Source organism: Ursus americanus, chromosome 23, assembly GCF_024610735.1.
Source record: "Ursus americanus isolate L20-20 chromosome 23, mUrsAme1.1.p, whole genome shotgun sequence".
NCBI lineage: Eukaryota > Metazoa > Chordata > Mammalia > Carnivora > Ursidae > Ursus > Ursus americanus.
In genome coordinates, this window is record NC_142149.1 from 18,824,129 (window position 1) to 18,837,261 (window position 13,133).

At 43.2% G+C, this 13,133-nt stretch overlaps 2 protein-coding genes across 11 annotated transcripts in view; one reads left to right on the top strand and one right to left on the bottom strand.

Annotated features, from left to right (window-relative positions):
- The window catches only part of NBR1 (NBR1 autophagy cargo receptor), a 29,420-nt gene extending 27,376 nt beyond the window's left edge, over positions 1–2,044 (bottom strand). For 2 of the 4 annotated variants that reach the window (XM_045781771.2, XM_045781767.2), the window contains exon 1: positions 1,230–1,364. The gene's annotated coding sequence lies outside the window, so the exon portion shown is untranslated. Of the gene's footprint in view, positions 1–1,229; positions 1,365–1,584; positions 1,867–1,904 lie in introns of those variants that run through there. The other 2 variants (XM_045781769.2, XM_045781768.2) reach the window with 2 other exon arrangements.
- The window catches only part of BRCA1 (BRCA1 DNA repair associated), a 60,235-nt gene continuing 48,595 nt past the window's right edge, over positions 1,494–13,133 (top strand). For 4 of the 7 annotated variants that reach the window (XM_087854347.1, XM_045781764.2, XM_045781765.2 and 1 more), the window contains exons 1-3: positions 2,321–2,424; positions 3,385–3,470; positions 10,977–11,030. In XM_087854347.1, the coding sequence (XP_087710473.1) occupies positions 3,391–3,470; positions 10,977–11,030 (134 nt within the window). In that variant the 5' untranslated portion in view covers positions 2,321–2,424; positions 3,385–3,390. Of the gene's footprint in view, positions 1,546–2,196; positions 2,425–3,384; positions 3,471–10,976; positions 11,031–13,133 lie in introns of those variants that run through there. The other 3 variants (XM_045781763.2, XM_087854344.1, XM_045781762.2) reach the window with 3 other exon arrangements.

A 13,133-nucleotide genomic window follows, 5' to 3' on the forward strand; every position in this document is an offset into this window, starting at 1 on the left:
CCAATCTGCTGACATCTAGTATTCATTTATATGGAATGCAATTCTTGGGGTCCTTAACATTTGGACAGAATTCCCATCAACTCCCCAGAATCTTGGGCAAAAAGTATCAGGGAAATGAAGTAACTGATTCAGTCAGCCAAAAAGTGGATATTCTGAAACACATTCTCACTTTTCAACTTCCGAGAAACCCTTCCACACTTTTGAGAGTCCAGAAGGAAGGAAACTAATCTAACTCCCCTTTTCTCAAATTACACAATTAAAATTAGTTTAGTTACCTTGGAGCTCATCCAGCTGGTAGGCTGATGAGAGAAAACAGGAAGTGGGGGATTCTAGCTAAGCTGGATCGTATCCAGGTCTTCTTCATAAAGAATTGCCTATTTCTGCTTGGCTTTTATGTGAAAATTCTTTCAGCAAGAGCATTACTCTTGAACTTGTGGAAATACCGAAGCTATGGTTTGCACCATCTGTCCTTGTAGGTTTAAAGCCAGTAAAGTCAGATGGCTGGGGCCTAGGCCTTCAGCTTTCAAAACCGGCATTATTATAAGTTCATGCCACTGGCTCACCCTCTGCTTGGCACAATCAGTTTTTCCTCTACGTCAGTTTTTTCAGGATACCAAAAAATCCCGTTAATGAAGCAGACCTGGGAAACTGAACTTTGATTACTGCCTCCGCCAAAGGCCTGACAAGCTATTTGGGGGTTAAAATGCGTGACCTAGAGTTTGACAAAAAGGAAAAACGGTGTCTTTCCAATACCAGAGGTCCCCGACCAAGGAGACTTCTTTATGAGGTTCTCAACAAGCCGAGGGGGATGGGGCTGGGAGGCTGTGTGGGCAGTGCCATTTTTTTCCCCCTTGCAGACTTTATCCTAGTCTTCGAGTTATCGTTTCCTAGCACTCCACGTCCTCAAGACAATGTCACCACCCTCGGAGGACTCTCTTTCGTTTTCTTTGCCTGGGCCCCCTTTGAGGGGGAGACACTAGGGTGTCTCGGCCTTCCATCACCAGATGCCGAGCGTTCTGAGCCACAGACCCTCCATCTCTCTGGCAGTATCCGCCCCCTCGGCCGCTCAACCCGAACTGCTCTCTCATCCGGTCACTGACAAGACTGGCTGCCCCCCAGACACGGAAGAAGAACCCCCTCTTTTTTGCAGGATCCCTTCCTTAAACTTCTACTAACCCTCTCAGTGGCGATGTGCTCCCACCCCTCCGTAATCGCAGCTGCTTCCTTACCAGCTCCCCGCCCCCGGGGGGCGCCTGCCGGAGGCCAGTGCAAAAACCGTTCTCAGCCAGCTCCGCTGCTATTCCTGCGGGGTGAATCTAACATGGCGGATAGAAAGAGGGCCTAGTCCCCAGTTTTTGAGTTTCGGACAAGGTGATTGGCTCTTACTAGTTGTCCCTCAAAACTACCATCCCACTGATTGGTCGAGCATGCGTGGCAGGGGCGGGGCAGGAGCCGCCAGAACAGCACAACAATAACAAACACTGGGGCAGAGGGGCGGAACTACGAGTGCGCAGTCGCGGGTCGAATCCCGTTTCCCCTTCCCAGGTAAATTCGGCGCCCTCCGCGTCCTCTTAGGTCACTGACCTTAGTGGACTCCTTGCCCGAGACTCGCGGGGCTGGATGGGAACTGTAGTCTTCCTGGGACTTGTAGGTTCTTTAGCCTATTCGCCGCTCTCAAGATACGAAAACCTAACACTCCAATCCATATCTGTTGACGTGCATAACCGCACGGAGCTCTTCGAGCTATCAGCTGGCTTGCCGTGAGAACTGCGCCCGCTTCCGGTATCGGAAGCGCCTCTCCATAGGACTACAGTTTCCAAGGAACACTGTGGCGAAGGCCTCTCGATCCGCAATGCATGCTGGAAATCGTAGTTCCCCCCCCCCCCAACAATCCTTTTAGTTACCTAAACTGGAGACTTCCATTGCGGCGGAAATGGTGAGGGAACAGGGCCCCTTTTTGCGACTGTTTCAGGCACTACCTTGCGCTCGGTTTCGGGCCTCAGGTAGTGATTCCGGCCCTAGTCCAGCAAACTCTGTGACGTAATAAGCCGCAAGTGGAAGCGTAGAGGTGAGGGGGCAGGGGCCTAATGGAAAACTCCGGGTGAATTCTTTCTCTTCCGTCTCTTTTTAATTACGTAACGCGGGGAAAGAATGGATGACCAATCGGGAGCCTGGAGAGACTCTCGGCTCTCTCTGCTCCGCCCTTCCGTAACGTGTTTCAATCTCGTATTCTGAGAGGTTCTCGCTCAGTGGCTGCGGCCGGTTTCCGTGGCAACAGGAAAGCGCGGGAATTACAGATAAATTGAAAGTGCGACTGCGCGGGGTGATCTCGGTAAGGCTTTCTGGATAGAGGGCGATCCGGGGGTCTTTCAGACAACTGGGCCCCTGGACCCGGGAAGCCCCGACGCTTTGCTCTGGGTGAAGGTGAGAGAGCCTACGGGAAGGGAGAGGGTCCAAGGGTTGCTCCGTGGGACAGGAAACAGGTGTGGACTGTGGGAGAGCAAGATGGGTATTACCTGGCAATGACCGGCAGAGGATGGAACCTGAGAAGCCTACGACGTTGAGTCTGGAGAAATCGTGGGGACGGGGACACTTTGTGGGTCTCGGGGCAGGGAAAGCACTGAGGATTGGGGGGCAGGGTGTGTCCGAGGGGGGATCCTGGTGGCAGGAACTGGAATGTGTTCTGAGGGGCGCATCATAGTATAAAAAGACCGGCTGGTATATGTGATGAGATCCTGAGGAAGGAAAGAGGCTAGGAATGTGTCTGAGAATAGGAGGAGGCTGGATTTAGTTGGAGGGAGAGCCCTTAAGAAAGAACTGGCTTCATATGCGTTTCTGACAAGGTACAAGAAGAAAGTAGAGGGGCGTCAGTAGTTACAGAGGCTATTGGCATGGATGTGCCTAAAGAGGATCGTGAGATGAATGCAGACCAGTGGAAAACAATGGGGAAGAGCAGGGGTGGGGAGCGTCGGTTGGTGTTGGTTTTGTTTTTGTTGAGGTTGGTTTTCAGCAAGAAAAAGAAAAGAGCCAGGATGATTGGAGAAATATGAGGCTACCATCTCATCCCACTATGGCTTTCTTTTTCTTGGAGAGAGGAAAAGACCAAAAGGAAGTGGTTGGAGGCTTTATGTGGGGGAAAAAAATAGGGAATTTAAATGGTCTTAATTGCAAAAAACAGCTTTTCAAAATAAAAAAAATAAAACTTTTGTCGTTAATTCTATGATTGGTGTAATTTTAAGGCACTCCAATCTTTAATTTTTTATTTAAAAATGACATTTAATGAAACTAGGCTGTTGTTCTTATAAACCTTTCAAAGTAACGTGTGTGTGCATACAAATGTACACACATATATTTAAGCTTATGCCTTAAAATTCATTGGAACAGGAAGAAATGGATTTACCTGCGGATCGTGTTGAAGAAGTACAAAATGTCCTTAATGCCATGCAGAAAATCTTAGAGTGTCCAATCTGGTAAGTTGACAGAAGAGTTTATTAATTTGAGATTCTTCTTTACTTGATTATATCCTATGCAAATAAGTAGAATTGGCCTTGCACATATTAAGAAGAAAAAATTATCTATTAAGAATAGACTATTAAAGTTGCTGCTTATCTTAAGAGCTTTGGGAATATAAGAAATTACCCTTTTTCTCCACTCTGCCTCTCCCCTTCCCTTTTTACTCCCTTAACACACTCAGCTCCCCATCTTTCCTAGCTCACAGACTGTCTTGATTGATTCTACTTTGGGGCAGAAATCTGGTTTGGAGTAATTGGCCTTTTCATCCAAGCTCTAAAAACAGCTCAATCACTTGGAATGGGGATAGTTAATAGTGGCAAAATAAAATCACAAATGATTTGCGCTTGTGAGTGGGTAGGTGTTTGGTTGAACTAGCCCTGTATATTTAAATAAGACTACTTGGGTGGTGGGTGCCTGGGTGGCTCAGTTGGTTTAGTGTCTGCCTTCCACTCAGGTCATGATCCTGGGGTCCTAGGATCAAGCCCCAAGTCGGGCTCCCTGCTCAGTGGGAAGTCTGCTTTATTCCCCTCCCCCCACTCGTGTTTTTTTTCCTTTATCTCTCTCTCTCAAATAATTACATAAAATCTTTGGGGAAAAAAAAAAGACTACTGGGGCACCTGGCTGGCTCAGTCAGCAGAGCATGCGACTCTTTTTTTTTTCTTTTTTTTTTAAGATTTTATTTATGTATTTGACACAGAGAGAGAGAGCGCACACACAAGCAGGCAGAGCAGCAGGCAGAGGAAGAGGGAGAGAGGCTTCCTGCTGAGCAGGGAGCCCAACATGGGGTTCGATCCATCATGACCTGAGCTGAAGACAGCTGCTTAACTGACTGAACCACCCAGGCGCCCCTCAAGGCTTTTTTGTGTTGTTTTTTTTTAAGTTGAGGCATAATTTACATACAGTGAAATGCAGAGATCTTAAGTATGCAAGTCACTTGAGTTTCGACAAATGTATATATCTGTGTAACCCAGTCAAGATATAGAACAGTTTTATCACCTCAGGAAAATTCTCTTGTGTGTATTCAGGAGCTCTTAATTTGCTGACCCTCCTTGACCCTTGGAGGCCTGTGGCTGGAACTTTATTTCAATATAATTAGTTTCTTGTATAATTTTATATTTTTTATTTTATGCACTTAAAAGCATTACTTTGAGAAGGGTGTTTATGGGCTTCACCAGCTGCCAAAGGGGGTCTATGGCACAACAAAGATTATGAACCCCAAGTAGTCACTAGGTGACATCTTTGGCATTTGCTAAATCTACAAAATAATTAAAAACTATACCTCAAAATGTCTTGGTGAAAAGCCAGAAAGGAACCTTAGAAGAATTGTTGCCTACCGTCCTCCGTCTTACTCCTTTTACTCTGGTCAATCTGGCCTCTTGTGTTTTTTTTTTGTTTTTTGTTTTTTAAGTAGGCTCCACCCCCAGCATGGATCCCATTGCGGGGCTTGAACTCACAACCCTGAGATCAAGACCTGAGCTGAGATCAAGAGTTGAATGCTGGGCTCCTGGGTGGCTCAGTCAGTTAAGTGTCTGCCTTCAGCTCAGGTCACCACTCAGGGTCCTGGGATCAGATCCCACATCAGGCTCCTTGCTCAGTGGGGAGTCTGTTTCTCCCTCTTCCTCTCTCTCTTTCTCGTGCTCTCTTTCTCTCAAATAAATAAATGAAATCTTAAAAAAAAAAAAAAAGAGTTGGATGCTCACCTGACTGAGCCACTCAGGCACCCTTGGTCATTCTGGCCTCTTAACTCTTCTTCAGACATAGAACATACTCTCCTGCCTCTGAGCTTTTATGCTTGCTGTTCCCTCTTCCTGGAATGTTCTACCCCTGATAATTGCGTGGCTTACAAATCTTGATTAAAATACCACCTTTTCGGGGCGCCTGGGTGGCACAGTGGTTAAGCGTCTGCCTTCGGCTCAGGGCGTGCTCCCGGCGTTATGGGATCGAGTCCCACATCAGGCTCTTCCACTATGAGCCTGCTTCTTCCTCTCCCACTCCCCCTGCTTGTGTTCCCTCTCTCGCTGGCTGTCTCTATCTCTGTCAAATAAATAAATAAAATCTTAAAAAAAAAAATACCACCTTTTCAAAGAGGCATTTCCAGACAACCCTATTTAAAATGATAACACCGTTACCCCAACACACTTTTTTTTTTTTTTTTTTAAGATTTTATTTATTCATTTGACAGAAAGAGACAGCCAGCGAGAGAGGCAACACAAGCAGGGGGAGTGGGAGAGGAAGAAGCAGGCTCATAGCAGAGGAGCCCAATGTGGGGCTCGATCCCATAACGCCGGGATCAAGCCCTGAGCCGAAGGCAGCCGCCTAAGCGCTATGCCACCCAGGCGCCCCACCCCAACACACTCTTTATTTCCCTTTCCTGTTTTTTTTCCCCCGTAGCTCTTATTACTATCTAACATTCTGTATAATTTGTTTATTCTTTTTCTTTATCCTTATAGGATTTAAACTCCATGAAGGCAGGGGTTTTTATTTGTTTTGTTTTGTTCCGTATCCTTAGTGGTTAGAGCAGGGCACTTGGGACATAGTAGTCACTCACTAAACATTTGTTGAAGATATTAAATAATAAGCTAAATTGATTCCTTAATAGTTTAATGGTTTTTAATATGGTGATGGTTAGTGGTGGGTAATATTCATAAAGTAAATTGGAAAGCTGCACCTATTGCCCTTACCTTCAATAAAGGAGAGTAGATTTAAGTAAATTTCTCTTTGTGCTTCAAAGTTGTTTTTCATATTTGGTGTTAAGTAAATAAGATTAAAGAAAATGCAAGTTGCATTTCCAGAGAGATACAAGATTTATAAGTAGCCCTCCTCTCCCTTGCCCTTCAACGTTTCAGCTAAATAACAAGAGCTAAATAGATTTATAGCCTACTTTATGAATCATCAGAGCCAGAGAAGCAGGAAATGACAACTGGAAAAAAAATTACTTTTGAAACAGCATAAAACTTACTCATGATAATTACAAAGAGTGATCAAAAAGTCCTCAATAGAATGGCATCGGGCTCCATTTATTTTACATTTCCATGAGACTCAGTCATAAAAATGTAATGTTCTTTCTCATTCTGGCAAATTAAACCATCAATTAAAAAACTCAGATACATAAAAAGTACAGATGCAAGAATGAAAGTTGAAGTTAATACTGAATTTTCATTTTCAGTTAGCTATTGTATGTTTTCCAGCTCCCTATTTTTTTTTTTAATCTATTCTCTATTAGCAATAGACTTAGGTTTTTAAACTAAAACTTCTCATTCTCTTCATTGTTAAACCTTAAACTCATTCAAATGGAAAGTTCTAGGTTGGGAATCATACCTACTCTACTTTTTGTTTATTTAACAGTCCCCGTGGGTCACCTGGGTGGCTCAGTCGGTTGAGCATCTGACATCTGCTCTGGTCATGATCCCAGGGTCATGGGAATGAGCCCCTCAGTCAAGGGCTCCCTGCTCAGCAGGGAGTCTGTTTCTTCCTCTCCCTCTGCCCCTCCCCTCTCTCGTGCTCGAGAGCTCTCTTTCTCAAATAAATAAAAAGTTTAAAACAAAAAACAGTGCCCAGAAACAGTATAATTTGCAATCGTGTCTTAATAAATGATTCCTGAATATAACTAGAAACAGTGTTACGGTAGCTAGAGGGTAGGCTTCCAGCTTCTTTGAGGTCTCTTGAGCTAAAATACCTTCTGTTGGCCTCTATTTTAAATTACCATTGGTGTTGATTTCTGATAATCAGTAGTTCTTTGTAACTTTTTACACACAACTCTATAAAATTTTTGACTTTCAGAAAAGTTTGCTAAAATGTGTATCCTGGTAGGTGGCGGTGGTTTTTCAAATCTAACCCAGCTTCTCTTTCCAATCACTTATACCCATGTTGGAAGCCCAAAATGCAAATACACAGTAAGACTAAAATATTGCCTGACCTGAGCAGTGTTTAAATATTTGAATCGCACTCATAGTGAACATTTACTTTCATCAGGACCTAGAAGAGGACTGTCTAACTTTTCTCATTCCCATTCCCTCTTTTTTTTTTTTTTAAGATTTCATTTATTTATTTGAGAGAGAGAGAGCAGAGTGAGAGAGCATGATGGGGGGAAGGGGTGAGCAGCAGGCAGAAGGAGAAGCGGGCTCCCCAATGAGCAGGGAGCCCAATACAAGGCGATGCGGGACTTAATCCCAGGACACTGGGATCATGACCTGAGCCAAAGGCAGATGCTTAACGGACTGAGCCCCCCAGACACCCCTTTTCCCATTACCTCTTCAAGCTTTTTTTCAACCGTCCTTACCTTTTATATATCAAAGTTTTCATCCGTTTAAAGTTTGTGTTTACAGTATGTTTATATAGCTCGGCTTATAATTACCATACTGAAACATAATTATTTCAGAGTTGAGTCAGTGGTGAGAATGAAAGCCATCTGGTATCATAGCTAAATCCAATTTCGCCTTTACTGAGAATTTCTTTGATATGTAGCTTATCTGAGGAATTGTGATTTAGTAGCAAATCAGAGTTCTCTTTTTCAGTGGTTTTTCTTTTTAAAATCACATTAGGTCCGGATAATAATTCTCGCATTGGTACAAGTCATCTCAGGTTGTGAACATTTCCCCAAGTAACATTTAATTTTATTCTGACAATAACTTGAAGAGACTGGTAGAGTGGGTGACAGAGAAGGAACCCGGGGCTCGGGTCAAGGGCTTGGCCTGAGGTCACTCTGCTAATAAGAAGGAGAACTAGTAGTAGAAACCTGGCCTTCTGACTTCCTGTGGTATTTTCCTCTCTGTTACTTGTGCTGCGTCAGAAGCCCTGTGATCACAAGAGTTGTGTTACCAAACCTTTCACAACGAGGCTATTGTCCCTCAGCTTTTCTTGGGATCCTTTTCTAAAAAGTGAAACACGTCATGAAAAGACCCACATTCCTGTCACACACAGGTGGCCTCTTGTTTGATGTCCTGGCTGAACTGTACTAAAAATCTGTTGCTGAAGCTCTCGTCCAGAATAAAAGATAACAACTTAAAATCACCTATAGGTTCCTACCTCCTCAGGCTCCCCCCTGCCTCTCTGACCTCTTCTACTAGCGCTTCCCCATGGCCTGTTTCCTGACCTTCGGAAACAGCAGGCAGGGGCCCTCTTAGAGTTTGCCTTCTCTGCTCCCTCTGCTGGAATGTTCTTCCCCCGATTGTTGTACAGCCTGTTTCCTCACGTTATGCAACTGTCTGCCACTGTCACCTCAGTGAGGCCTTTCTTGGCCGCTCTGTATACAAACACCCCCCCCAGCACTCCCCATCCCTGTTAGCAGGCTTTATTTTTATTTTTAGCCCTTATTCCCAAATGTTCTTGTTTAAGTCTCAGTTAACTGTCTTACCGCAACGAGAATGAAAGTTCTCTGGGGACAGGCTTAGTCCTGCTCTAGCTCTGTCTCCAGGAACAGTACTTGCCTATAGGAGCTGCCCAATAATTCCTTGTTCTGTTAGTAAATGAAATAATCTCAGGAAGATACTAAGATTTTGTGAATGGACCGGCAGGGATGGGAATTTGGGTGATGAATTTTCTTTTCTCAAGATTTTAATAGTTTTCTAAATTTATTTATTTATTTTCTAAATTTTCGTTGGTGAGTATTTATTACGTTGTTTTTTTACAAAGTAATCACGAACCCAGCATCATGAACCTCCTTGACATCAGAAAAGTCCTAGCACACAGTACCACCTGTAAAGTGTTCTTGCCAAAAAATTGAATCTGAATTTGATCGAGCCTGGAGGTCTAGTTTATAGGAGCTAGAGGCTAGAGGAACATGTTAAACCACATTATAGAGTTACAATCAGTAAAACTCAGAATGTGGGAAATGGTACAGATTGGGGGTGCCTGGGTGCCTCAGTCAGTGAAGCTTCTGCCTTCAGCTCAGGTCATGATCCTGGTGTCCTGGGATCCAGCCTCACATTGGGTTCCTTGCTCAGTGGGGAGCCTGCTTCTCCCTCTCCCTCTGCCCCTCCCCCTGCTTGTGCTCTCCCTCTCTCTCTCAAATAAATAAATCTTTTAAAAAAAATGGTACAGATCAAATGACCTACTTATTAAAATAAATGACAAGGGGGAAAAGAGAGGTGAAATCTGTAGATTAAAAGACACCTGAGACATATCAACCAAATGCAATGCATGGATCTTGTTTAAATCCTGATCTAAATAGATTTAATTATTACATTTTAAGAGACAGTGAGGGAAATTAGAATATTGTATATCCGATGCTATAAAGGAATTATTATTTCTTAAAGATTCATTTATTTATTTGAGAGAGAGAACGTGGCAGGGAAGGATAGAGGGAGAGTTTTAAGCAGACTCCATGCTGAGCACAGAGCCTGATGTGGGGCTTGATCTCACGACCCTGAGATCAGGCCTGAGGTGAGACCAAGAATCAGACACCTAACCAACTGTGCCACCCAGGCACCCTAAAGAAAATTAATTTTTGAGAGTAATAATGGTTTCATGGTCGCCATAAAAAGATCTTTGTCTTTTAAAAGTATGTTCTGAAATATTTATAGATGAAATGAATGACTCTTGGGGTTTATTTTAAAATAATCTGGACTTTGGGTGGGTGTTTGTATGGATGTAATAAGACTGGCTTTGAGCATTATAACTGAGTGATGATACATGGAGTTCATTTTACTATTTTATTTGTGTAAATGCTTGACATTTTCCATATTAAGAAATTTAAGGGGTGCCTGGCTGGCTCAGTCCATAGAGCATGTGACTCTTCATCTCGGGGTGGTGAGTTCAATCCCCACACTGGGTGTAGTGATTACGTTAAAAAAAAAAAAAAAGGAAAGAAAGAAATTTAAAATAAAAAGGCAGTCACACGTAAAAAAAAAAAAAATACAAGAAGTTTGTTGTCTTCATGGAGCTTAAAGTATAGTTAAGATATAGGATGTCCCCCCAAATTTAGCTTGAAAAATGTATCAGTGAAAACTAGTGAATAATGGAATAATGTCAGCCAATCTTTTAAATGCTAAAGATAATAGAGTACTGAAAAGAGTAGTATGTTCTGTTTTGATAGCTGAAAGCTCAGGAAGGTAAGGATCATATTCTCTGCTGTATTTTTGGCGCCTAGGACAGCAGATATTTAATAAATATTTATTAAATGAACTTAAAGCCTTACCTTGACTTGGTTATAGCAGCTTAAAGTTGCACCTTTTTTTTTTTTTTAAGATTTTATTTATTTATTTGACAGAGAGAGACAGCCAGCGAGAGAGGGAACACAAGCAGGGGGAGTGGGAGAGGAAGAAGCAGACTCCTAGTGGAGAAGCCTGATGCGGGGGCTCGATCCCAGAATGCCAGGATCACGCCCTGAGCCGAAGGCAGACGCTTAACGACTGCGCCACCCCGGGCGCCCCTAAAGTTGCACTTCTTAACCAAGAATTTATTTATATTGAAATGAATTATTGAGCCTCATTTCCTTTTTTTTTTTTTTTTCCCTATCATTCTAGTCTGGAGTTGATCAAAGAGCCTGTTTCCACGAAGTGTGATCACATATTTTGCAAGTAAGTTTGAATGTTTCACGTGGCTCCGTTATTTAGCTTTTGTGCTTATTCTTCACAACACAGGAAATACCTAACTTTACAGAAGCTTTAGCTACTTCAGTTAAGTGAACTCTGTTTCATTCTGCCTCCGAGTACTTAGACAGCCTTTGGAAGTTGGTTGTAACCATAGTTCCTGGGAAAACACTGGCATATTTATCCAGTGGGATATGAGATCATTTTGAACAGCTGTTTGTTTTTGTGTCCATGGGTGAAAGCAGATTGCAGGCGATTGTGCAATAAGCAATTTCCCAGTTTCTCCTTTCTGTTATTTCTGTTCGTCCCTCTATTTCTCCTTCTAAGGTCCAGTGTTTGCCTGCTTCGTAATCCTTGTGAAGATAGGAAAGGATCTGATATCAGTTTATATTTGGGCTGAAATTCATTCATACCAATGATTCAAGTTATTTTTACATTTTTAAGGATCTTGCCGTTTGAAAATGTTTCTTGATGAAAGAATTTGGGAACACATTTGGTAGGTGTTTTGGTGGAACAAGGGGGACCTCTCCTCCCTGTTGTAAAGCTGTGATTGAGACTTGCCCTGAATGCCAACTAATTTGTTTTTAGATATTTTTCCTTTTTTTTTTTTTTAAAGATTTTATTTATTCGACAGAGATAGAGACAGCCAGCGAGAGAGGGAACACAAGCAGGGGGAGTGGGAGAGGAAGAAGCAGGCTCCCAGCGGAGGAGCCTGACATGGGGCTCAATCCCAGAACGCCAGGATCACGCCCTGAGCCGAAGGCAGACGCTTAACGACTGAGCCACCCAGGCGCCCCCAGATATTTTTCCCTTTTAATCGGAAGTGAAAGCCAGGTCTGTGGTCATGAGTTTATTAGCACAAAATGTTATGAGATGGAGAGCACGTTTCCCTTCTACCCCCAGCCCCTGCCTCTCCTTTCCCTCCATCTCTATACCCAACGTGGGGCTCAAACTTACAATCCTGAGATCAAGAGTCACATGCTCTCTTAACTGAACCAGCCAGGTGCCCCCTCAGGAGGTGTTTTTGTTTTTTTTTTTAAGGAATTTTTAAATTCAGGAGTTCTTCATTTGGGATTTGTGAATGGTTTTCATGCATGTCCTAGAATTATATTCAGTTTTAAATTTAATTGGATTAAAAGCTATAGGCATGTGCAATTTCCTGGGAAAGACAGCCCATAATTGTCATCAGATTCTTAGTATGTTTCCATAACCTAAAATCCTTCTGGATAAGGATAATGAGGGCTGGCTGAAGCTGAAAGAAACCCGTTCCCTCTGGAGGTATACCCGAACCCAAGTCTACCCGCTAGCTGGCCCTTTCCTTCCTCTGAATTCTACCTTATTCTTCCCATTCATCTGTGCCAATAAGGATCCAGAGCCCGTTCCCACTGCCTCTCACCCCTTTTCTGTGCCACCCCACCGTCCTAGATCTGCTCCCATGAGTTTCCTTCTGATTCCTGAGGCCCTTCTTCCTGTCAGGTGCCAAGGGAGCACAGCTTTATCCCTCTGTTTTAAGGATTTTTAGTTTTGTGGCCCCTGGAGGGAAGCTTCTCAAACTATTGTGGTATAGAACTGGTTTTTTGAGATTGATACTTTATTAAACAAAATTTAAAGGTCCCAGTATTGGGACACCTGGGTGGCTCAGTCAGTTAAGTGTCTTCCCTTGGCTCAAATCATGATCCTGGGGTCCTGGGATGGAGCCCTGTGTCCGGCTCCTCGCTCACTGGGGAGTCTGCTTCTCCCTCTCCCTCTGCCCCTCCCCCTGCTCATGCTCTCTCTCTGGCTCTGCTCTCTCTCATTCAAATAAATAAATAAAATCTTTAAAAATAAATAAAGGCCCAATATTTAAAAAGTTATAGATAGATGAAAATTAACCTTTTAAATGCTGGGACTTTCATTGTTTCTTCATGAGAATCTTTCTGAAATGTACTGTATGCTTTCCCGTCACCTTGAGTAATGAATATATAATATTATAGAGAGTAAAGAGATTGCATTGTGAACATTCCTTACTTTGAGAGCTTGTGGAAGAAGGAAATTACAGGCAAAGGTATGAAGAGAAGAAAGTAGACTGTCCAGGGAAAAGAAACTAACTTT